The sequence below is a fragment of the Serpula lacrymans genome (genome assembly GCF_000218685.1).
Source record: "Serpula lacrymans var. lacrymans S7.9 unplaced genomic scaffold SERLAscaffold_10, whole genome shotgun sequence".
NCBI classification, from domain to species: domain Eukaryota; kingdom Fungi; phylum Basidiomycota; class Agaricomycetes; order Boletales; family Serpulaceae; genus Serpula; species Serpula lacrymans.
In genome coordinates this window covers 504291-529403 of record NW_006763299.1, presented here as the reverse complement: position 1 = coordinate 529403, position 25113 = coordinate 504291, and the positions used below count along the sequence as shown (strand labels likewise).

At 45.6% G+C, this 25113-nt stretch overlaps 7 protein-coding genes across 7 annotated transcripts; 4 read left to right on the top strand and 3 right to left on the bottom strand.

Moving 5' to 3' along the window:
- Nucleotides 1-1494: 1494 nt before the first annotated feature.
- Nucleotides 1495-1971, top strand: SERLADRAFT_395107 (uncharacterized protein; the record flags this gene model as incomplete). The annotated part of the gene is made up of 1 exon (XM_007320707.1): nt 1495-1971. The coding sequence occupies one exon, from the start codon at nt 1533-1535 to the stop codon at nt 1848-1850; it is 318 nt and encodes a 105-aa protein (XP_007320769.1).
- A 7137-nt stretch (nt 1972-9108) lies between these two features.
- On the bottom strand, nt 9109-10854 carry SERLADRAFT_472765 (uncharacterized protein; the record flags this gene model as incomplete). Its single annotated transcript, XM_007320706.1, has 7 exons — nt 9109-9704; nt 9763-9919; nt 9974-10059; nt 10121-10228; nt 10305-10425; nt 10491-10578; nt 10721-10854. 7 exons carry the CDS (start codon nt 10761-10763, stop codon nt 9531-9533), a joined length of 777 nt encoding a protein of 258 aa, XP_007320768.1.
- A 273-nt stretch (nt 10855-11127) lies between these two features.
- SERLADRAFT_472763 (uncharacterized protein) lies at nt 11128-13605 on the bottom strand (the record flags this gene model as incomplete). The annotated part of the gene is made up of 11 exons (XM_007320705.1): nt 11128-11458; nt 11515-11646; nt 11710-11793; nt 11847-11936; nt 11987-12314; nt 12432-12603; nt 12684-12849; nt 13047-13204; nt 13259-13353; nt 13411-13438; nt 13495-13605. 11 exons carry the CDS (start codon nt 13517-13519, stop codon nt 11378-11380), a joined length of 1359 nt encoding a protein of 452 aa, XP_007320767.1.
- A 131-nt stretch (nt 13606-13736) lies between these two features.
- On the top strand, nt 13737-14392 carry SERLADRAFT_440245 (uncharacterized protein; the record flags this gene model as incomplete). The annotated part of the gene is made up of 4 exons (XM_007320704.1): nt 13737-13754; nt 13809-14113; nt 14165-14255; nt 14321-14392. 4 exons carry the CDS (start codon nt 13737-13739, stop codon nt 14390-14392), a joined length of 486 nt encoding a protein of 161 aa, XP_007320766.1.
- Nucleotides 14393-14705: 313 nt separating this feature from the next.
- Nucleotides 14706-15560, bottom strand: SERLADRAFT_472759 (uncharacterized protein; the record flags this gene model as incomplete). Its single annotated transcript, XM_007320703.1, has 4 exons — nt 14706-14905; nt 14959-15087; nt 15136-15295; nt 15366-15560. 4 exons carry the CDS (start codon nt 15534-15536, stop codon nt 14838-14840), a joined length of 528 nt encoding a protein of 175 aa, XP_007320765.1.
- Nucleotides 15561-15833: 273 nt separating this feature from the next.
- On the top strand, nt 15834-17830 carry SERLADRAFT_472755 (uncharacterized protein; the record flags this gene model as incomplete). The annotated part of the gene is made up of 8 exons (XM_007320702.1): nt 15834-16151; nt 16211-16315; nt 16369-16409; nt 16482-16758; nt 16812-16946; nt 17003-17087; nt 17141-17234; nt 17296-17830. 8 exons carry the CDS (start codon nt 15896-15898, stop codon nt 17737-17739), a joined length of 1437 nt encoding a protein of 478 aa, XP_007320764.1.
- A 980-nt stretch (nt 17831-18810) lies between these two features.
- SERLADRAFT_357165 (uncharacterized protein) lies at nt 18811-24845 on the top strand (the record flags this gene model as incomplete). The annotated part of the gene is made up of 16 exons (XM_007320701.1): nt 18811-19467; nt 19528-20191; nt 20247-20698; nt 20758-21367; nt 21422-21589; nt 21641-22221; nt 22275-22341; nt 22395-22715; nt 22768-23002; nt 23063-23548; nt 23604-23748; nt 23799-23873; nt 23934-24011; nt 24060-24273; nt 24328-24477; nt 24542-24845. The coding sequence occupies 16 exons, from the start codon at nt 18961-18963 to the stop codon at nt 24736-24738; spliced, it is 4950 nt and encodes a 1649-aa protein (XP_007320763.1).
- Between the last annotated feature and the right edge of the window lie 268 nt (nt 24846-25113).

Sequence of the window (25113 nt, the reverse complement as noted above, 5' to 3'; positions counted from 1 at the left end):
GGCGTCATTGGCTTTATCGGATGAGATGCGGGATAATGCGAAGAGGATTTTAGAAGAGTCGGTTTGGAAACTTTTGGGATAAGCAAAAAAGTAGTTCACTAATGCGTTCTTCCAGTCAACGTACATTTCTTTTTTGCCAATGAATTCAAACGGAGGAGAGGCAAGGACAGCCTTGCTGCCTTGATTTGTTTTGTCTGTCATTCCTGCTGCTAGGTCAGGTTCAATGTTCAATGACTCTTGGTCGGACCAGTCGTTAGATTGGTCTTCGGGTGATGGATTCTGAGGTGGGGGAGGAAAGTCTCCTGGTCCTGCAGATTGATAGAGATTGTCCGGTTCTAGGGCTTCTGCGGCTGCTCCTAGAGATTGTGGGGGTGGTGTTTTGGGAGTGACAAGAGGGCGGGGTTCTCAATAAGGCTCCAGCTTTTTAACGAGTTAGATAACAAGTCTTAGATAACAAGTCTTAGATAACAAGTCTTTTAATCAAAGTCCGGGTCAAATACAAAGTTACTAGGGAAGTCTCCTCCTTCTGCTTCATGAGGCCTCCAATACTCTATACTTTCAGTAGACCCTTTGCTTTCCGACTCAGTTCCTTCGTCTGATTCTCCTCCAACTATATCTGCTAACAAACTTCCTGTTTCTTGTTCGATCCTTTCTGAGCAAGGTGCGAAAAGCTGCTCAACCGATGAAATGAGCGGTGCTTCCCCTCTGCGACCTTGGTAGGTGTATGAGTATTGTGAATAAATACAAGTTTGTGGGCTATAATTAACAACGGCCCAGAAGTCGCTTTGGATCACTGTAACGATGAAACGTTCGGGATGATCAGATTGCTGATTGACGACGAATGGTGTGAGGATTTCTAAAATCCAATAATATTGCTCGACGTATTCTGAAACGTATCAGATGTTGTCAATTTTGGTCGTGTAGTCTTCTCCGTCACGGAATTTCCTCTGAGCGGTTGCGATGAGCTGATCAAATTGTGCTAACGCAGCAACAACTCGTCGAATATGGTAGAGGGCGTGACAATTACGATGGAAGTACTGTGTTGAAGACCAAACCGTGGTCCGAATGCGTCAAGATCTTCAACTTCGGGGAGGTAGAGAGTTTGGCAAAGTTGTGTCAGATATTGGATGATGGAAAGGTTGTCAAGGTGATTGCTGATACAAAAGTATTGGATAGGTTGGTAATGGACAGGAGAGGCGGAGTAGGTGTCATAGTAATCTGTTGTAAAAAACAAAGATGGGATATCGTAGGTGGGTTCTTCGTGAGGCCTCTTCCTTAGAACAATGCCACAAAGCAAGGTGTGTTTGAAGTCATAGGGGAGGAGGCGGCTGGGTATGTCCGGGAATGAAAGAGGGCGGATTCGAGAAAGTTCAAGGAGATCTGGAATATGGTCCTGCGAAATAAGATGCAGGTTTCATTCCTGTACGTTGGCTATTGCCTTCAAAAGCTTAACCCTCTGAGTATTCTTGTAACTCGGGCGTACTAGACTCTCAAAGTAGTTGATCAACGGAATTTGTCCGTGCTGCAGGAATATGAAGATTAAAAGTTCTCTCCATGCTTTGTCGGAGACGTTGGAGTACCTCCTTGAGGCTCTGAGAATTTCTCCTACAGATGGCGGAATGATAAAAAATGGACTGGGTGAGGGCGAGGGCGTTGTTTATGTCGAGGATGATTTCCTCGATCAGATCGATTGGAGAAGACGAAGCAGAGGAGTCCTGATACAACTCAGTGATCTGTTCGACCATTCCTTCCGCGTCTGGAGTACGGACTTTGGTAGGGACGGGGAGGACCGGGAGCGGCTTGTTGAGGGCTGCAAGGAAATCTCTCTGGTGTCTGCGGTCCGCGTCTGATACCCACTCTTCTGAGTGCTGTTGGGACGTAGACACGGTGGAGGTATACGACGTCGCTTACGAGTCCGGTTTGAAGGTATCTGATGATGGCAAAAAATGCAAAGAACTGGACGAGAGCGGTGATGGTAGATAAGACATCCAGTTTGAGAGGACTGAACAACAATAGGTGTAGTGGTGTGGATAGCAAGAGGTCGATGACGATAGTGAGGAGAGGGATAGGGATGATAGAGATGTGGAGAAGGTGATGATGAAGGTTTAGACCGGTGCAGTGGCAACGACAGTCTTTTTCAGGGTGTAGGGAAACAGTTTTCCAAAGTAGGGCTCTGGAAAAGGATTCAAAGTAGGTGAGTTCAATATTCTGTCAGGCAACAAATACAAAGCTATATAACAAAATACAATGCCTGGTCAAGTCCTTGCTGGAAGGTGGTGAATCAGGGTATGAGTTTTGAAGAGTATTGGTATAGGTGCGAATCCAAACTAATATTGAACTAGAGAATAATACATCGAGTATGTACTTCTTTATATAGTGAACGGCGATGGTCAGACCGAGAAAGGGAAGAACTAAGAAAGTGGTCTGACCAGCTAGCTAACCAATAAAAAAAGAAAGAGAAGGTGGTCCGATCTATCGTATTTACTAATCGTATGAGAAAACATATTGGTAAGGGGTGTGCGATTGGCTGTATCAGTAAGCCCATGAGAAGGCGCTGACTCACAACCTTCTTTGCTTATTAATATCCCTTCAAAGTATTCCCAGACATAGCACTAGATTGTTGCTATGTCATTTGGATATCTTCTTGAGGATTTACAACAAGTCTCCTTCGTTGTAAGTACGATAGGACGTGAGTGTGAAGAGAGAATAAGAAGAAAAAGGATAAAAGTAATAAGACACCTGCTGTGATCTCTAGTCCAAGGGCAAGAGGAGTGACAGGGATTGAGTCTGTTAACCACGACATGACGGGAATGCGATAAGAAAAATCGATTCCTCACATATGACACCTTGCTCAAATAAATGTAATAACTTAACAGAGCTGTCAACTCCCAGATATTTGTTGTGTTGCATCATGAAGGTGATAGCGGCACGACAACAAGCATGGGCTGGCTGCATAGACAAGCTGCCTTGTAAGGCATCAGTTGCAGTAGGGGAAGTAATGGAGGTAGTTGCGATGGGTGGCACAGTGGTAGACAGGGTGGAGCGGTTTTCCACCGAAGCCGTGACAAAACCGGATAAACCCGGTCTCTGCCAAAGCAGCCATTGTTCTCCATGGAGCCACCATTGTTCTCCTAGGATCATAATTGTACTCCTAGGAGTCATTATACTGTAGTGAGTAGCACCTCCAACTATAAGTAGTAAGGGGCTTAGTATAGGAATACCTCAGTCGTTTCTATAGCCTCTCGGGCAGCAGCTGAGGTATGTTACATTACATTTATTAGAGATCACCTTAAACTAACATCTATTGTAGTTTCACTTAGATAAATAATAAAGTCGTTTCTATAGCCTCTTGGGCAGCGGCTGAGTTTCACTTAGTTTTATTAGGTTATGAGCCCTGGTGCGCAAAAGCTACGCAGGAAATAATTCTTATTTGAAACGGCAACCTCGGAACCATGACCACAACACGCGATACATCCGCATGTCCAGTTCTCACTGGACCCAACAATTTTCAGATATGGAAACTCCAGATCATCTCAAAGCTACATTGGGAAAAGGTTCTCCGGGTTGTTACTGGAGAGGAGCTTAAGCCCTCACCAGGAAAACCTACCTCCTCGGAGGATCCTGAGATCACCTGGATACTTAAGGATGAGAAGGCACATGGAATCATCCAGGACCACATCTCTGATGCCCTCCTAATGAGGACTGGAGACCTCACCAGCTCCAAGGAGTTATTTGATAAACTTGTCTCACTCCATCAAACATCCAACATTGCCTTGGCCTTCTATTCATTCCAGCAACTCACCAAATTGTCCTGGGATGGGACATCACCTATCCAGGACCACATTGTGAAAATCCAGACAATTGATTCACACCTCTCCGGAATGAAACTAGGGGTTGATACCAAACTCATGGCTTTTGCTCTTCTCCAATCACTCCCATGCACTCCTGAATGGCAAATATTTCAGTCATCAGTAATCAACACGATTGAAGAAAATAAACTTACCTTTGATGCAGTTGAGATCTGGATCACTGCAGAAGTTGCACGACAGTCAGGGAAGGCCCCTGGAGGTTCCAAATCAGCACTCAAATCCGAGGAGAAATGGTGTAACTTCCACAAAGCCAAATCACACAACACCTCGGAGTGTCAAACACTTCAGTCAGCTGAAAAAGGTCAAAGGAAGAAGGGAAAGGAAAGACACAAGGATAAAGGAGAAGAGAAGGAAAAGGCAAATACAGCGGAGCAATCATCCGGATCTGACTCCAAGGAGGAACAGAGTCATATTGCATTGGAACATGTACATATTTCCAAGCCCCTTGCTAAACGCATTCAAGCTTACCTTGTGTCAGAACCCGATAAGACCAAAACAACAATTATTATTAACTCCGGAGCAACATCCCACATGGTCCCTCACCGCTCCTGGTTTGAGCTAGGAACATACCATGTTCTGCATCCTCCAAGGACAATCAGTTTTGGGGATGAATCCTCTGTAAATGCCATTGGCATTGGAACAGTAATCCTACAAGTAACTGTTGGCAATAAGGACTACAATATTGCACTGTCAAATGTCTTACTTGTGCCAAACTTCACTTTAGCACTCGTCTCTGTCCACAAATTGTCCAAAACAGGGTTATCAACACTTTTTCCAGCAGGGTCAAATGCTTGTGAAGTTCGGAAAAAGGAGGAACTTATCTTCACTGCGTTACACAAGTGAGGACTTTATCACATCCAAGCAAAACCCGAAATCAACCCGGAGTCAGCTTTTGCAGCAGTAGATGTAAATTTATTGCACAGGAGAATGGGACACATTGGAATGGACCGCTTGCAACGAATGGTTACAAAAGGACAGCTCCAGGACATAGACACCCTTACCGGAACCCCGGAGTTTTGTGAACCTTGTGCTTTAGGAAAGATGAAGAAATTACCTTTCAAGTTCACTGGAGGAAACCGAGCCAAGCGCCCCATACAAATTGTGCACACAGATGTTGGAGTACCAATCAAACCAACTTCCAGGGAGGGTTTCCAGTACTGGATTATCATTGTAGATGATTTCTCCAAATTTCCATGGATATATTTCCTAAAACATAAAAGTGAAGCACTGGAACGATACAAGCAATGGAAAGAAGATGTCCAAACATTCTTCCGGACTCATTTGGGAGAAGAAAACTTCACTCCACTATACACAGAATTCCTCTGGAGCGATGGGGGAGGAGAATATACTGGCAATGCAGTCAAAAATCAACTCCAAGGAGATGGTGTCATCCAAGAAACTACAGCTGCAGATACTCCGGAACAAAATGGCATTGCAGAACGCATGAATCAGACATTGGCTACATTAGCAACCACTATGCTCCATGATTCCAAGCTCCCAAAGTCATTTTGGGTAGATGCCATGCAAACAGCTGCATATATCACAGCACACAGCCCAGCATCAGGACTCCATGGAAAGACCCCATATGAAATACTGTTTAAAAGGAGAGTTGATCTAACTTTATTTCGCCCTTTCGGATGCCAAGCATATGCCTTGATTCCGAAAGACAAAAGGCAAGGGAAGTTTTACTCCAAGGGGCGCAAAGCCATAATGATTGGCTACACACATGGAAAGCAAGCCTACAAACTCCTAGACACTGAAAAACGGACTGTGTTTTCCAGTCGGCATGTCATATTCAATGAATCCGGAAAGGTACAAAAGGATGACACTGCTCCCTGGAACACAGACACTAGCACAGATCAGTGGGAGGGACTCATTCCAGAGAATGCTCACTATCCAGACCAAAAAACATTGGAGGAGGATGATCCTGACCAAGATCCAAATGAATTGCAAATGGAACCACATCTCCAAGGAGATGTTCCACAAGCAATGGAACCATATCAGCATGAAGATGTTCCGAGAGCAGTGGGGCAATACCTCCGTGGAGACGTTCCGAGAGCAGTGGGAGCACCTGATCAGCTAAGACACCCTCCACAACAGTCTCTACAACCAAGACCTGAACACTGGCCATCTTCAGAACGGAAAGCCAAAGTAGAGTTACAGTCAGTGGGAGGACAGCCCCTCAACATACAGTCAGCTGATGTGGAAAAAGTCCGAATACAGCTAGACAGCCTGTCCATTGGATCAGCTTCTGGAAGGCATACAATACCTCCAAGGAGTCATCCAACACCTCCAAGGAGTGATTCAACACCTTCAGGAGTGAGTGGGGCAACAAATACACAAATGTGTCTACTCCCTGGAGTACCTGCACAAGTTCCTAAAAAGAGCAGTCATGCCTGCTGAAGTCCTAGGAGTACGCAGAAGCAGTCGCCAGACCCGTCCTGCAGACAAAAACCGAGATTATCAAAGGACTCTAGATGAGGAACGTCTCTAAAAGAGCAGCATGACAACTCCATGGAGAAACCTAACACTCCTGAAGTTCATGAAGAAACATCTGATACAGAGGAGACATTCTTTGCTGGAATAGCAAGTACTGGTCCATCTAACACAGACCTTTCAAGGACACTAAAGGAAGCCTTATCACGTCCGGATGGAGAATTATGGAAGTCTGCCTTGGAGGAGGAACTCCTAAGTCTCAATACTAATGCAGTATATGACACTGTTCCACTTCCGAAGGGAGTAAAACCCATCACATCAAAACCTGTGTTCCGGATCAAGTTTGATCAAAACGGAAACATTGAGAGATACAAACTCCGGATTGTTGCACAAGGTTTTACTCAAAGGGAGGGGATTGATTACCAGGAGGTTTTTGCTCCGGTTGCAAACTTAGAGTCAATCCGAATTATTCTAGCCCTGACAGCAAAGTACGACCTAGAACTTGATCAAATGGACGTATCCACAGCTTATCTCAATGGAGAACTTGAAGAAGAACTGTACATGCTTCCTCCAGGGGGTGTTCCTATCTAACCTGGATACTGCTGGAGATTGAAGAAATCCATCTACGGGTTAAAACAAGCTGGTCGTACATGGAACAAAACTTTTGATCGCAAGCTCCAGGAGCTCGGTTTCACAAGACTAAATGCAGAAACATGTCTTTATGTATTCCGGGACAACAAACAAATATACTTTGTTGTTGTCTATGTAGATGACCTCCTCCTAGGAGCTTTATCCCGGAAATTCATGGATATCACAAAAGCCAAACTCGAATCCATATTCAAATTGCGGGACCTTGGAGAAGCAAAATACATCCTCGGAATAGAAATCCAACGTGATTGTTCAAACAAAACAATATCCCTATTGCAACGCCAATACATTAACACAGTCCTGGAGCGTACTGAAATGAAGAACTGCAAACCAGTATGGACACCAATGACCCATGGATCAAAACTCCTTGCAAATGCTCCAGGGGAAGATATTGTGCAACACGAGATGCATATTGAAGGGCGTCAAGTGTCATACCTCTCAATTATAGGCTCCCTCATGTATGCCATGCTTGGAACCCGCCCAGACATTTCCTACGTTGTTGGAATACTAAGCAGGCATAGCTCAGCTCCAAGGAGCCATCACTGGGAAGCTGCAAAATGTGTCCTCCGATATCTGAAAGCAACCAGGGACATGGAACTACGATATGATGGCACAGATGTCTCCATGGACATGGATTTCTATGGATATTCAGATGCAGATTGGTCTGGAGACCCAGACACGTCTCGATCAACATCAGGGTTTGTCTTTATCACCATCCGAGGAGCAATCTCCTGGACAAGCAAAAGACAAAGCATGGTCGCTTTATCCTCCACAGAGTCAGAGTACATTGGATTGAGCAATGCTGGACAACACCTTGCATGGCTTCGGACATTTTTTGAAGAAATTGGACATGCTCAAAATGGACCTACAACATTGCACTGTGACAATCAAGCAGCTATCATTCTTACACGAGATCCACAGTTCCGTGCTCGCACAAAACACATTTTACGGAAATATCATTTTATCCGAGATGACTTAGTATCAAAGGGAGAGGCAGTAATCAGATATGTTCCTACAGGAGATATGGTTGCAGACGTTCTCACTAAACCCCTCACTCATGAAAAACACTGGAAATTCTCTAAAGCTATGGGAGGAAGAAGAGGCAGTAGAGTATGAAAATGTACAAGCACTATAAGTGACAAAACTGGATAAACCCGGTCTCTGCTAAAGCAGCCACCACTCCATGGAGTAACCATTGTTCTCCTAGGAGCGCAATTGTACTCCTAGGAGTCATTATACTGTAGCGAGTAGCACCTCCAACTATAAGTAGTAGGGGGCTTAGTATAGGAATACCTCAGTCGTTTCTATAGCCTCTCGGGCAGCAGCTGAGGTATGTTACATTACATTTATTAGAGATCACCTTAACATCTATTGTAGTTTCACTTAGGTAAATAATAAAGTTGTTTCTATAGCCTCTCAGGCAGCGGCTGTGTTTCACTTAGATTTATTAATAAGGACTTGAGTGAATAATTGACTATGCAGTTAACAGTCTCATAATACATGTGGTTGTAATGTATGAATCTCATATTGCATAGCTTTTGGCTGGAACCACCATAGTGTGCAGGAGATATACAACAAATGACCAATTTTGCATATATATAGACTAATCATGAGTAGCACCAGGTTAGTGTTACAACTAGAGTTTTAATACTCTAGCACATAGCCCAATCAGTCTGTCTGTTGTTTATAAATAAATGTAAATATTGCTTCAAATCCCGGTTGAGCCATTCATGTTTCTGGCAATGGGTTGACCAGACAAAGTCTTTAAATAGATCTGCCATTCTCACAGCAGTAGATGGTTTTGGTAGTGGGTATGAATACCACTTCTTTGGAGAACAGGTCCACTTCTACCATAACAAAATCATACCTGTTTGACTCAGACAAATCTGTAGTGAAATCAACCAAATTCACATAGTATAGTAATAACTTTTTGTCTTAGAAAGGGTATTATTGTGCCCATCCTGGACAATCTGGCTGGGTGAGAGGATGCTTGTCCTAGACAACCCAGCTGGGTAAGAGGACACCTGTACTTAGAACACAGTAAATAGACACTATTATATGACATTATAACTAATTATCCATGAACTGAACAAAATACCTTTGTTGAATAGCTGGCTATCTAATTACACTTACTTTACATAATTACAAGTGTCCATTTTTCCTGATGAAAGTGGAGGTTGATATTCAGATTAAGTACACAGTTCCATGTGCACAAGTAAACTAGTGAGGTATTGTATGATACTACAATCATAGGTAGGAGAAATCATGTGGAGGTCAGGTATGGAGTAGGGCCTGGGCTAGAATTGCTGGATTAGAGACCAATGTATTGCATGCGCTGAGGAACAAGCAGTGCTGAACAGCAGAGCACAAATGAATTCAGTCCAGGATGATGAGAATCACAGTGGATGAGTAGTAAAGACAGTGATGGGATTGAAAGCTCAAGTAGTCATGTGGAACAATGATAAAGTGTTAGTAGAGTTGGTGGCATTGGTACCTAATTGATTTTGATGCATTGGACACCAAGGCTATAATGATAAATCCCTTTTATCGAGGATATACTCTTCCATGGTGGTTACTCTAAACTTCTCTAGGGGTAGCTCCAGTGTACCTGCTAGCACCTGAAGCCGTTTCTATCATTGCCGGGGTAGAATTCGTTGCTGATTCGGATGCTATCGTGGATTCATACATTCGTCTTCTGTGTGCACGAGGGTTGAGGATCAAGGCAGAAATGATAACCAGACCATCCATAACCTGTAGAATCAGATGTCAGTGCTCTCTAACATGATGTACTATAGAAGGAGTTGCTCACGATAACAACAGAGTACGTGACACCTGCGATAACATCGAAATTTGACTTGAAGACAAGTGAAAGGTCGGAAAATACACCTCCTAAAAGGTCGATGGCCATGAACATAGTTGATATTCCAATGACCTCTCTATGTTTGTAGATCTCGTAGTATTGAGGACTGGTAATACCTGATAAGCACAATCGTCGGATAGATGGGTATACAGTCACTTACAGTAAAGCGAGCGCAATGATGACGGCACTGAATATGCCGAAGAACCGCAACGCAGCATCGTTTCCTGTACCATCATGGTAAACGGACTGCAATAAGTAGGAGGACGAAATCAGTAACTGCAACTCCAGAAACATCTGCCAGGCTCACCCTAACTGCAAAAACCATACCAGTTTGGAAACCTGCCATAATAGCGGCAACAGCCACGAATAACATAATGCACACCGTACGCGAGCATTTACGGTTGTAATACAAACACTGAATATGGACAGACGATCAATTGGTATATCAACTATGAACTTGCGAGATGGGTTAACACAGAATATAGACGTACTTGGCACCAAGAGACAAGAGAGAGAGCACTAAATAGTTGAGGTTGTAGTATAAGAGGGATGTTGAGGTTCTGCACGATAACATAGACTCCCAAAAAAGGGCCAGATACGGCCCAAAGAAAGCTATAAGGTTCGACATCAGCGACGTTTGCAAAAGCTGTGACTGTTGCAATGCAGACGCTACTTACACAAACAAAGGTGATAAGCCTTCCGCAGACTTGCTCCTATACGTCTTCCATATCTGAGGTATGAGCTGAATGGTCCAACAAACCGTGCCTGCAGCAGAAAAGAACACACCAAACTTTCGTCAGCGCATCGTTCAAGCAACATTTTACTTGAAAATAATATAAAGGAATCTGAAGATGAGGGGTAACGGCGAGGACGACCGAGTCAAAATGAAAGACTCAAAATAACTCACCCAGGGTTCCAAACACATTCTCTGCAACTGAAGAAACGACCATGGTGCTCGCCGTTAAGAATGATGACGAGCTCGAGCTACCGACGATAAAGCGTGCTGAAGAAGGTGGGTCCAGAGTACTTGTATTAAAACCCGAAGGTCCGATACAGCATTTTTATGAGTTATTTGTGAGTCGGCCACAAAATGCCCGCATCCGAGGATTTGCTCTGAGATTCTTTGCGTCCGACAACACGTAAAACAAAATCAGCTGGTCTAGGCTGAAACCTAGATATTACGACAATGACGGTAGCAGAATGGAGTTTGCAGAGAGCTTTTTTCCGATTCTTGCACGACTCTGGGAGACATATCACTGCATCTGGCATTCGTTCCTCCGTGGCTCCGCTAAGATTCCCACCGAACAACCTGTCAGTGATCAGTGTGCAGTAGCACCGGGCGATTATCGTTTCATGGCAGCTAGACAACTCTTACTGTAATTACAGCACTTGACACACAGAGTCACGTACTCTCCCTGCACGAGACTAAAAAAACGATGGAGTTACATGCTTATTTGTACAAATGGTAACTGCTATGAGTCAATAGACTATAATGTCGAGCGAAATGAACTCGAGCCTGAGCCCGAAGAAAAAGCACACCATCGGGATTAGAGGGGTTCTAATGTCATTCTTCAATCGCATACTCGTCTTCGTCTTCGAAGTATTCATCATCGTCTTCTTCGCCTTCGTCCATCGACTCTTTGAGCTATGCCAAAGTATGGTAAGAATGGATGCCATAAATTATCATAGTAGGCGACGTACCATCTCCAAGAGTTCATGACATTCATTCAGGTGGGCCATAACAATTCCCTGTCCTTCCGGTATACTACCGTCTACCCCAACAAACTTCCCTTCTTTACGCATAGAATCAATCTGATGCAGAGCAAGTTGATACTGCGGAGAAAAGAAGAAGTTATCAATTGCTTGTTTACTCAGCTTCTCGGAATCGTTACTAACCGGGTAAAGATCACGGGGACTGAATGGGCCGCCATATTTGAGTACCTCGTTCAAACATTTCTTTACAGTTGACAGTTTATTTGCCTGCCAGAAACTATCAGCAATGAGCCAACTCCGACACAATTTTCAATACACACCACCGGCATGAGCTCTTCCGAAACAGGCTCACTGGATGATAGCAGTCGATAAATAAGACCGTAACATCGTCTCAGAAGGTAGAGCAGAACCTGAGAGCACGGATCAATCATTTGATCTCATTCGTGTGAAAAGTACCTACATATTGTCCTGGCGGACGATTGCCTTCCGAGTCCACGAACTTTCCATCAATTCTCATCTTGTCAATTTCTTGTAAGCTTAGAGAATAATTCCACAAATCTGTCTCTCTGAGACTCCAACGATGGGTGAGGACCAAATTCTCCAGCTCTGCTCGAATTCCGCTCAGACGGTCATAGATTGCCTTCAAAGAAAATGCTACGTTCTTGGATTCTTCTTGCGCTTTGATCTCTTGTAGGATATCAAAGCACTCCTCCAAAAGTGATGAACAAAGAGCCTGTGAAGCCGGTACGATGCCTCCGGGACCCAAAAATTTGCCGTCAACGCGTTTACTATAGCACCATCGCGTCCAGACGGTGGTGGAAAAAAGCATGGTCAGCATTTGTTTGATTTAGCATTACCCTAGTAAATAAGGGTAACAGACTTCATGAGCAGAATTTGTACTCAACGAATCTATCTTGCGGAGTTCTTCGTGCAGCGGCTTGAGTTCAGCTTTGTGGGAACCCTCCTTTGCAGCAAGAGCAACAAGTTGACGTCGAACTGTGACTAGACGCTCGTGAATGGGAATGAGTTCGACCGAGAGCACAGATAGCGACTCTTGTAGTGACTCCACGATAGCATCTATGAGCAGACGGTATAATGTGAGACAGATATTGAACTGTTAGTTGACTATGAATGAAATCCGATATGAAGTTACATACCGCATTCGTTGAACTGGCGCTCGAGAAGTTTAGTCATTGCTTCCGGGTGCTTACCGCTCTCGGCATCATGCTGGACTATTTGTCGAAGCTCGTGCAATCGCCGATGAAACGGGGCAAGATCCGACTCGTTGTATACAGCAGATTCATTCATATGATTGAGGATTTGCTGAGTGAAAAGGCATCGACGTCAGTAGTCTGAGCAACTGGAAGGTGAGCATGGAAGAGCGAGTAGTGGAGTCATAGATCAAACCGGGCGGATGTTTACGCCTCTGGCAATAAGTGCGCGTGTGCACATGCCTGAATTATGAAGAGCGCGACGCAAAGCATCGCAAACAGATGCAGAATTAAAGCGTAGAAACTGACCCGCATTGAAGCTATTTGGGAATACACCGCAGGACATTCCTTTGTACGTCCCAAGGTGAGGTAACATAACGATAGGAGGCTGAATACATCAGCTAAAGTTGTATCAACACGATTGTTGTATGTAGTGTTGTCGTCTCGAACGTCATTTAACTTTGTCACTGCATACCAGATTATAAGTATACTGCCACGGGCCGGGAGGGAGAGAACAAGACCTTGTTTGACGACAGCCTGGTAAAGGGCATTGACATCAGATGGCTTGATATATTCACCACGGTCTCTTTTCAATGCGGTGAGGCGATTTCGAATGCTGAAAGGCAAAGGGTTGAGCGGGCTGGCTGATGCTGGAGATGCATGCGGCACTTACTTGATGACAGCCTCGAGGATGGGAAGCTCTGTGTTATAAAAGCACAATGAGATGCAATGCAGCCAGACAAAAGGCTGGACGAACCTTCCTGAGCTACAGGTGCAGCCATGAGTATGTCCTGCGTTTATCGTTTGGGTCCAAGACGCTGACTCCTCTGAAAGGACCCTTGCCGCGGGCCGAACATACGACTACACCGGTCAAAAAAGGTGATTTAACACTCTATTTTCTCACGGGTGTTATATTATTTAATACTCAGTATTTATTCAATCTCAGGTTACCCTACACCAACCGCGATCAGTGCTTCAACTGTACATCCAACAACAACCATGGAGAAAATCAAGGAGGTTGGCACACGCACACGCCGCTCTTTCTCGTGCTAACAACGCCTCTATATCTAGAAACTTAGCGCGTTGCGTGCTGAAGCTGACAATGCTGTCACCCGAGCTGAGGATGCGGAAGCCAAGAACAAGAAATACGAACAACAGATCTTGGAGAAAGATCAAGAGATAACATCCCTCCAACACAAAGTCTCTGTTCTGGAATCTGACCTTGACAAATCTGAGGCTAAACTAGCTGAAGCCAAGACAGCACAAGAGGAGGGTGAACACTCCAAGACGACAAACGATGGTTTGACAAGGAAGATCCAGCTTCTGGAGGAGGAGTTGGATGCTGCGGAGAAGAACGTAAAGGAAACAATGGAGAAGTGAGTTTAAGCTCCGTTCAACTTGGTTCATGGCTAACAAGGTTTTGTCAGACTACGACAGGTTGATGTCAAGGCTGAGCATTTCGAACGTCAAGTTCAGCGCATCGAGCAGGAGCGTGACGAGTGGGAGAAGAAGTACGAGGTACGTATCTATCCTTAGGCTCGCCATAGTCCGATATAATGGCTCAACCACGTCACATTTCATAGGAAATGCAAGGGAAATACAAGGAGTCGAAGGCAGAGCTGGACGACCTGGTTCAGAATATGGAGGGACTGTGATAATGCGTGGCATCATTGTCGTTCTCCGCTCCAAGCCTGCCACCGGTATTTTGACATTGTTACGACGAGACAGTCAGAGTTGGCTGTTACGATCTCTTTGTTTTTTCTCCATCTAGTCTTCACCTTACACTACTCGCGGTCAACCAATGAGATAGGCAGGCAATTGTGGAATGACGCCTTTTGTATAAAACATAATACCTGAGAAATTGACATTAAACCCAATTGTCTTCTAACACATTTAGTGATAACTAAGCTCAAAGAACGTACTGCAGTGTGCAGGACATAGGCTGGCTTCAAACGTCTCACTGGTATATTCTGTCTCAGCGCCACAATGATTGCGTTGATTCATGAGTGTCGTAAGGATACAAGCTAGCAATGCAGAACAGGCTACCATATAGCAAACTATACGTGTGTGCATACATGATTAAGCTGCATCCTTGGTTGCTCAATGTTTGTCACCTCCAGAATCTGAGAAACTAAGTGATATTGAATTGACACAATGACGTTCGTCAGCTGCAAGTCTCCATCAATACAGGTGGTGCATATAATCTGAAGGGCAAACATACTGGGGGTATCGAATCCCTCGCCCTTGAAAACATGGCCAAGGTGTCCTCCACAAGCAGCACAGGTGATCTCGGTTCGGGCCATGAAGAAGAGACTATTATCCTCGTGTCTATTCACAGCCCCAGGAATGGCTGAATACATCATGAGCCACTGATTTGCATAAATAACACTGTTCTCACCATCAAAGAATGCGGGCCAACCACATCCACTACTGAACTTGGTCGTGCTCTTGTATAGGGGTGTCTCGCAAGCAGCACATGCATAAACACCATCTGCTTTGTGCTTATCGTATATCCCTGAACCTTGTGCCTCTGTACCTTTTCTACGGAGCACCCTGAACTAAAGAGTTGCAGGCAGTTATACATACATATGCGTCTGAAGATGGCTGTCCACCCAAATCATGACGAACCTGTTCGGGGGAAAGGATGGTGCGCCATTCCGAGTCCGGTTTCGATTTGTCTGACGACATATTCCTTGATAACAGTGTGCGCGTGTCCAACGAAGAAGCAATGTACTGGAATTTGTGCAATGATGGGGTGAGCCCTCTGATTTGTGAGCGGAAGATCCGAGTCAAAGGCATGGCAATCGCCTTACTAACGACACCGTATATAAGGTTTACATAACGATAACGATAAGAATTGTCCATAATCAGATAAGATTGGAGCACGGCAAGTAAATAATCTACCCGATCCCCTTTTTTGATTTGCCCTTGGCCCCTAGTGTCTCCCCAGTCACACCAAATCATGATAGGACAGTCGATATCAGTAGTTACTAGGCCCCATACGAACGTGAAAATTTCAACAGAAATTATGGAGATAACTGTCAGTGTCATGGGGGCTCCGATTTTACTACTTATCACCATGGCACGCAGAACTTCGGGTGGGATTTTCCCGTGCGTTCTATCACTTACCGCTTCCTTGTTATCCTATCATCTTTATCATGGCTCCCACTGCTACAGCAACCACTGAGGCCAACAACAAATCCAAGGCTGTCAACTTGAAGCCTAGTACTACTGCCATCTTGCATCGAATGCAGGGGAGACCGCCCATCGCTGTTTCTGGCGAAGGGCTGTACCTGCAGCTCGAAAGTGGCCAGAAGGTCATCGATGGCATAGGCGGTGCCGCTGTGACTTGTCTTGGTACAAGTCATCCAAAGGTGATCAAGGCGATGAAGGAACAGTTGGATACTTTACAGTGTCAGTATACCTTACATCGAAGAGATCGTTTCAATCACTCACTCACAATCGCATTATAGATGTCTACAACATGCAGCTTAGCACTAAACCAGCGGAGGAACTTGCCCAGCTGCTTGTCGATGGCAGTAAGGGAGCGTTCGAGCTCGCGGTATTTTTTTCTGGAGGTACGAATGTTTGTTATTAAATTCGTTGGAGGCTGACGAACTGTTGAACAAAGGCTCTGAGGCTATGGAAGGCGCCATAAAGCTAGGACGCCAGGTAAGTTTTATTCCCTTTTGTTCTGCTTATTTGTGCGGTCTCACTGATTTTCATACTGTCGTCATTCCCTAGTATTATTATGAAACAGGACAGCCTCAGCGCACAAACTTCATTGCTCGCAAGCTATCTTTCCATGGAAACACGACCAGTACATTGTCTCTAGCCTACCACCCCGCTCGTCGAGCGCCGTATGCAGCAATCCTAGACGAGAAAAACTTCCATCATGTTTCTCCTGCCTACGCAAAACGCTTCCAAAAGCCTGATGAAACAGAAGAACAATATGTAGAGCGATTGCGACAGGAGCTAGAAAATAAATTCATCGAGTTAGGGCCTAACACTGTCATTGGCTGTGAGTGTCGCTATATTTTGAAGATGAGCTTCTCTGACATCCCTATCTCCCAGTCGCTGCGGAGACTGTTGTAGGAGCTACCACGGGTGTCGTTCCGGCTCCCAAAGGCTACTTCAAAGCAATGAAATCCGTTTGCGACAAATATGGCGCCCTGTTCATTTTGGATGAGGTCATGAGCGGAATGGGACGTGAGTTTAAGCCTTCCCTCTCATTGCAAAAATTATCTTACTGCATTTTGGTACAGGAATGGGCACGTTACACGCTTGGGAGAGTTTCGGAGATGGTGTAGCACCGGATATCCAAGCCGTAGCCAAAGGACTCGGAGGAGGGTGAATGATACCTAATTTTACTGTCTTCGCTTGTTGATTATTTTATGGAACAGATATGCATCGATTGGCGCCGTGCTTATGTCCAAAAAGGTTGCGCGGGGTATTCAAGAAAACTCCGGTCTATTGAAGCATGGCCACACCTACCAGGCAAGTAGATTGTTATAAATTCATATGGAAGTGCTATAGCTAATTTATCCCCATATCTCAGGCCAATCCACTGTCGTGTGCTGCTTCGCTGGCGGTGCAAAAGGTTATTGCCGAAGAAGATCTTCTGAAGAATATCAACATCCAGGGCAAGTTATTGGAGAGGCGCTTGAGAGAGCGCTTACAATCGCCGAATGCTTTGGCAGCCCCTTACACATTTGATATTCGCGGTGGAGGAGGATTCTGGGCGGTCGAGTTTGACTTTGATGCTCCGGATGCTGCAGCGGTGGACTTGAAGGGACAACAATTTGCAATGGTAACGCAGGCTCGTTGTTTTGAAAAGGGGCTTATTATGATGGGAATGACGGGGGGCGCGAACTTGGAGGGAACCAAGGGAGACCACTGCATGTTTGCACCGGCATACAACGTCACGAGCGAGGAGATTGAGACGATTGTTGGAATATTTGTGGAGAGTGTTGAGGAGGTGTTGAGAGAATCGATTGTTTGATGAGACTCGGAATAGTCGCTGTAAATGTATTGTATTCTGTATAGTCAGTGATGCTTGGTGCCACAGCTATTGAAATGTTCTCACGGGTTCGGCACGCAGGAGTCCGTCTGGGGAGAGACGCTTAGAGAGGACACAGGCCAGGATCTCGCTCTCTTCCTTACCACATACTGTCCCCCCATTCTCTGATCTCAACTGGAATCGATGGCTGGGAGCATGCTCTAAATGGACTTACAACCTTTCCATCATCAAGAAGCCACTAGCTCCAGTACATTTTCGCAGCCACCGCTATATCAACAATCAGAATCGTCGCCTGAAAACACTTCTCCCCCACCTTCCACAGAACTAAAGCCTCTGCGCTCAAGTGCAAGAGTCAAAGCAGCGAAGCAGAAGGAACACGACAAAGACAAGGCTTCCAAGGAATCTGACTCAGCAGAACAGCCTTCCGCGGCGTCCTCTGACCCTCCTCGTGTTACTCGCTCGACAAGCCAATCCTCCAAAAATAAGCGCTCCAGGGAATCCCTCATAGACAAGGGAAAAGCAAGAGAAACTATTGACGAATTCCCCCCTCGTGCTAGCAAAAGGTATGTCCCTAAAACCGCAGTGTTAGCGCCAACCACCATCTTATACGTTGTTACAGGGCACGCCGCGCAACCATCTCCACTATTCCCTCTTCTTCGCTTATTATTGACGAACCGACCAAAGACACCAAAGGCAAAAAGCGCGCCGCTCCCGAAGGTACATCAGAAGAGGAGAGCACCATCGCCACCGTAGATTCTTCTTCTAGTAAACGCATCAGATCTACCGCCTACTCCCTCCGTTCAAGAACCGAAATTAATTCACCCTCTCCTTCGAACATGACTAGGAAGACAAAGTATGCATCTTCATCCATAAAATGCCTCCAATACTGACTATCCTGTTAGACCCTCCGTCTCTAAAGGTAAAATAGCGGCGAAAAGTAAGGGAGCTGTACCTGCAGGTTCATCTAGAGTGGTCGATGATGACGTCGAGATGATGGATGTCGAAGGATATAGAAACGAGGGCTCTGATTTCGAGGACCAGATGGAAGGTTGCGACGACGACGACATTGAGGATCATGAAGGTAATGATGGAGATGCGAACGAACAGGGGAATGATCAACGAGAAGGCCTTCGTGCCGAAGGCGAGGATAGCAGTCCTCCCGTTGGAGCCCGTGGATTTGGTGGCTTGGATGAGCCTACGGCAATGGCTATCTTTGGTGATTATCGCCAATTTGGCTCGTATATGATGTCTCTTTCTGGACGCCTCAAGACTATGCTAAATAACATCAAGTCCACCGCAAACCCTACTACTCGACTTGTTACCTTGCAGGAACTCAGTGAATTACTCAGTATTAGCACTGAGGATACTTTGGCGGGTTCATTTCAAGTGGAACAATTTGTGAAAGAATTGGTCAAGATTCTAGGAGGTCGTGGTGTCGATGGAGATGATGACGACGAGGGAGGTGAGGATGTCGAAGAACGTGACGAAGATGCTGCCCTCGCAGCTGCCCTGGCCCTTAGTGCCGGAGGCGCCACTTATCAGGGGGATGAAAACCTGGAAGCGCAAGTGTTAGCTTGCCGATGCTTGGCGAACTTGATGGAGGCTCTGCCTGGCGTCGCGCATACTGTCGTTTATCACGGCGCTATTCCAGTTCTGTGCCATAAACTAATTGAAATATCATATATCGATCTAGCAGAACAAACATTGAGCGTATGTTCTTTTTATCCTTTTCATGGACCCGTCAATGATCCTAATATCCACCATTCATAGACTCTAGAGAAAATCTCCGAAGAATTTCCTAGCTCTATTGTCCGAGAGGGTGGTTTGTCGGCCTTGCTGAATTACCTCGACTTCTTCTCGATTGCTGTGCAACGAACCGCACTACAAGCTGCTTCCAACTGCTGTCGAAATGTGTCTGCTGAACAATTTCCCATGATTCGTGGCGTTTGGCCCATTATCCGTAACTGCTTGGGATATGCTGACCAGCGGTTGGTGGATTATGCGTGTTTGTGTGTAATCCGCGTCATCGATTCTTACTATCGCACTGCAACGGAGAACCTTGAGAGTCTCCTTGATAAAGACACGATCAAGGCCATCAACTCTCTTCTAATGCCTGCTGGTGGATCCCCGTTGGTTCCAGCTAATACTTATACACTTCTGGTCCGTGCCTTGGCGACAGCTGCTCGTGCCAGCCCCAAGATCACGGTTACCTTACTTCAAGCGGATATTGTTGGAACCCTCTACCAAATTTTGACAGGTGTTCTACCGTCTGCATCGGAAGGGTGGGAAGAGCAAGGAGGTGTGAGTGGGGGTCAAGGCCTAGGGGGAGGGATGGCAGATATGACTGTAATGGAAAACCTTGCTAATCGTCCAAAAGACCAGATTGAAGAGGCGCTTGGTTTGGTGTCTGAACTCATGCCCCCGTTACCTAAAGGTATGCTGATTTCTTTACCTGTGTTTTGATAACCTTGTCTCATATCGTCTGGAAGATGGCGTTTTTGATCATAAAGCATATACTGATAAAGCACTTGCGAGAATGATCAAAGCGAAAGCTAAAGCAGACAGGGCAGCTGCGCGTCAGTTAGCTGCCGCTGCCGCAGGCTTTCCCGTTTCATCATCTGCAACTGCAGCTTCCACTCCAGCCTCTGTGCAAGGTGCCTCCGCGTCGGAATCTCATCAAGAGGCAAGCGTGGGAGAATCTCACGTTCAAGAGGTGGACGAGACAGGTGCAATCAATCCCCCTGCTGAGCAGACTGTAGATCGGACAGAATTACTTCGTTCTCAACCAGAAGTTGTCGGACGATTCATGCAATTAATTGTTCCTATTTTGATAGACGTCTATGCGGCTAGTGTTAGTACTCCCGTGCGGGTCAAGACTCTCACAGGACTGCTAAAAGCTGTCGGTTTCCTTGAAGGGGATGCCCTCAGACGAGTATTCAATGTATATCATATTTTATGCATTTTTGGTTTCAGTCACCTAACTTATTGCTGTTGTTTCAGTTTGTTCCAGTCGCTAGCTTTGCTTCGTCGATATTGTCTTCAAAGGATCACCCTTCTTTAGTCATAGGGGCTCTGCAGCTCGTCGACCTCCTTCTCACGAAGGTTTCCACAGATTTCAAACCAGAATTTCGCAGGGAGGGAGTATTCCACGAAATAGAGCAGTATTCCGCAAGACCACTCAACTCAACAAAATCTAAAGACAAAGATAAGGACAAGGACTTGTCGGACGCACCTTCACCAGCGGATACGGGCAACATCCCAATCCATACTTCTGCCACCGTCAGCTCAGCATCAGTGATACCTGGCTTCAAGAAACTGTCTTCATTGTCTCTTGACCCGGACGATGCTATCACCCTACGTGCCCGTGTCATCAGCTTCAAGCATCTCTCAGCTTACGAACAAGAACATGGTGATAACGCTTTCGAAGCCCTACGGCTTTCAATGGAGCAACTTTCGGCTCCAAATGCGTCCGAACAATCCCTGCGTGTTACGTTGAGTGAGCTCGCGGATCTTTTTGCATCTCCGCGAACTTCCGTCTCCAGCTTTGAGTTACTGCAAAGCGGCGCTGTAGATGGGCTTTTACAATTCACAACTGATCCTGAACGAAGCAGTGAGTTCTTTTATATTTTATTTTTTGGTATATCGCTTCACGAGCTAGTAACAGTCAGCGTCAAGAAGAGGCAGGAACTACTGTATGATGCCTTCACTTCGCGTAAAAGTAGAGGGACTGGGACAGTCGAAACCCCCTTTGCAATGTTTGTAAGGAAGCTTCAGGAGAGTCTTACAAGGATGGAATGCTTTGAAGTCGTTACTATTACTCAGGGCATCGATGGTTAGTCGGTTACAAATTACATAATTATTTGTGCTGATTCACCCCACTCAGATTCCAAACGTAGCTCGCCATCCTTACTTGCTAGGCAACTTCGTCTGAGGTTGACCGCTGAAGATGACTCTGACATCCCTCGTAACTTGCACAACATCGTCGTCTCGATTCATGCTATTGCGACGTTCCAGGCTCTAAATGATTACCTTCGTCCTAGAGTAGCTGGACTTATGCCTAGCGGTCGATTGTCTGGCATGCTCGCAGCATTAGCTGCATCTGGTTTTGGACCCGCATCTTCATCACGGGCTCCAGTAGAAGGTCAAAAACAGCCCATCAAGACTACACCTCCAGCTGCGGGTGAGGGCGGCGCTGGTGCTACTCCCGCAATTGAACGTAGGCGTAGCCTCCGCCTCAGCGCGAAAAATGGCAAAAACGAAGATGTTTCTGGCACAGCAGGCACAGAGGCTTCAGGGGATACAAGTCAGCAAGAAGCCCAAAGTTCCGCGGCTGCTGTAGCTCCAACTATCGAAAGTTCTCCCCCTAGTTCAGCCTTGCCGTCTTTAGCCAGCCTGTCAAATGACCCACTTGTACATGAGAGTGGATATGCGGCCGAGTTTACTGACGACGAAGTGGATGCTGAGGTAATATTTCAAATAGGGCACTCATAGAATATCTTTCTGATACTCATCCACAGGTTTTTGATGAGGATGATGATGGCGATCACCCCGCGGAAAAAACTGTTACATTGTCCATTGCTCCTGGTGAGTTCTGCATAGATGTCAGGTATACCAACTAGGTTAATTATCCCTTCCAGATGGGACCAATATAGAGGCTCAGACCCCCGAAGGCACAAGAGTTGCGACCCCCAATTCATCCAAAGACACGCATACCATCAGCACGTCTCGCCAAGCACTTTCTAATCGAACATCGTACGCTGCTGCCCTGAAGGCTAAACCTTCGGATTGGCATCTTGAGTTTTCTATGGACGACCATGCACTTCCGTTGGATCTAACAATATACGGTGCCATTCATCAGCATGAAGCCCGCAAGAAGCAAGGAGCAGTTCCATCAAGTTTAATTTGGCAGGGTGTATACACAGTGAAATTCAAGAAAGTGACAGGGCCACCGCCTGAAAGTATGTAGTTTCTAGCTCATATTTATAATATCCGCTAATTATTTGTAATAAGATGACTCATTCAAAAACCGGTCGCCTAGCCCAGCATTCTCGTCTCTACCAGAAGATGCCCCTCATACCAAAATACTTCGTCTTCTTCGTGTCTTGCACAAGCTGAACGGCTCATATGTTGAAGGGCCGCTATCATCTCTAACTGAGAGGCGAAGTTTATCCGAGGCCACTTTCATCAATAATAAGCTTACCGCAAAACTCACTCGCCAATTAGAAGAGCCGATGATTGTGGCTAGGTGTGTAAATTCTGTAATATGCTATCGTACATGCTCCCTGACACTTCGTAATCATGATAGCTCGTGTTTGCCGGATTGGGCAATAGATCTACCGCAAAACTTCCCGTTCCTCTTCCCATTCGCTACTCGCTATAACTTCTTGCAGTCAACGTCATTTGGTTATGCTCGTCTGATTTTGAAATGGCAGAGCCAGCAACATCGTGGGCAAGATAGTTCTCGGCGTGACGAAGGTATTGGCTTCCTAGGCCGTTTGCAGCGTCAGAAAGTTCGAATTTCGCGCAAGCATATCCTTGAGTCAGCAGTCAAGGTATTCGAACTGTATGGGTCTTCGTCTTCAGTCTTGGAAGTGGAATATTTCGAGGAAGTCGGTACAGGACTTGGTCCTACTCTGGAATTCTATTCTCTAGTGTCCAAAGAGTTTGCTAGACGGGACTTGAAGATCTGGCGTGATGCGGATCCCACTTATCCAGGCAATTATGTTCATCACCCTGCAGGACTTTACCCAGCTCCTATAAGTCCAGATGATATCGCCAATGATGGTGGACAGTAAGTTGAATCTTGTGGTACATCCTATATGATCTAATTTGTTACACCTCTTCAGAAAACGAACCCATATATTCAGTGTCATCGGACAATTTTTGGCGAAGGCCATGTTGGATTCCAGGATTATTGACATTTCCTTCAACAAGATATTCGTGAAGCTCGTTCTGGGAGAAGAAGTCCCTGTGACTATTGCAACTTTAAAGGTAATTCACTTCTTTACTCTATCTTGGGCCAACATATAACAATGCATCAGCTGGTAGACAGTGAGTTGGCGAATTCCCTCCACAAACTACAAGACCTTGCATCTTTGAGCGGCCCTACTGCAAAGGTAAATCGTATCATTCTGAAGCCATAGTCGTAACCCTGATCGTTCTCACTCTTCTATCAGGGTATGGCATTAGATACCGTCCATATCGAGGACCTCGCGCTGGATTTCACTATCCCCGGCTATGACATAGAGCTGCGGGTATGTAGTCACTCTGTTTTGTTTTATTTAAATTTACATGTTTTCCAGCCCGACGGTCGTAATATGCAAGTAACTTCGGACAATGCACACGAATATATTCACGAGGTCCTGGAAGCTATTGTCGGAAAAGGTGTACAGCTTCAAGCCAAGGCCTTCCGAGAAGGATTCTCTAAAGTGTTCCCTATATCGGATCTTCAGACGTTCTCTCCAGATGAGCTAGTGATGCTATTCGGCAATTCTGACGAAGACTGGAGTATAGAGAGTAAGTGGCTTATTCTTGTGCACATATATTGGGATATTGAGATACTGTGTTCAGCCTTGAGTGAATCTATCAAAGCTGATCATGGATTCAACGTTGAAAGTCGTGCAATCCGTGACCTCATTGAACTCATGTCAGAGTTCGATGCTACGACCCGTCGTGATTATCTTCAGTTTATTACAGGTAGCCCGAAGTTGCCTATTGGAGGTGCGTTTCATACTCAGCGGCTCTTTTTGAAGTATCTGAACAAACCTTCTTAACTTCGTTTCAGGTTTCCGTGGTCTGAATCCTCCTTTCACTGTCGTTCGCAAACCTCATGAAGCTCCCCTCACTGCGGATCATTACCTTCCCAGTGTGATGACCTGCGTGAATTATCTCAAGCTGCCTGAGTACAGCTCGAAGAAAGTGATGAGGGAGAAGGTGTACACCGCTATGAAGGAAGGGGTTGGCAGTTTCCACCTTTCTTGAGATGATTTTGCAACGACTATTGACTCACCACTGTATTACCGTTTTCTTCATGTCCTGTGCTTTACCAAACATGTTCATTAGAGTGCAATCGAGTCCGTTTGATTATACTTTGTAGCGCATTAAGACTAGGCCCATCTTAGCGATTCGGTTTCGCTACCAGTGATAAATATGACCAAGTACGCCCTCAAGAAAGGTCTGGTTGATATATTCAACTTTCAACGGTGACCAGTCTCCAAAACGCCACGATCAGGCCGAAGATGGTTTAGAAACGCAATCGGTAGGAGATCTTCGATATAATGGTGGCAATGACATATAAGACATCGACTCGTAGACGTGCATAGCTGTGATTCCTGCCAGCTTCAAGCTGGAAAGATG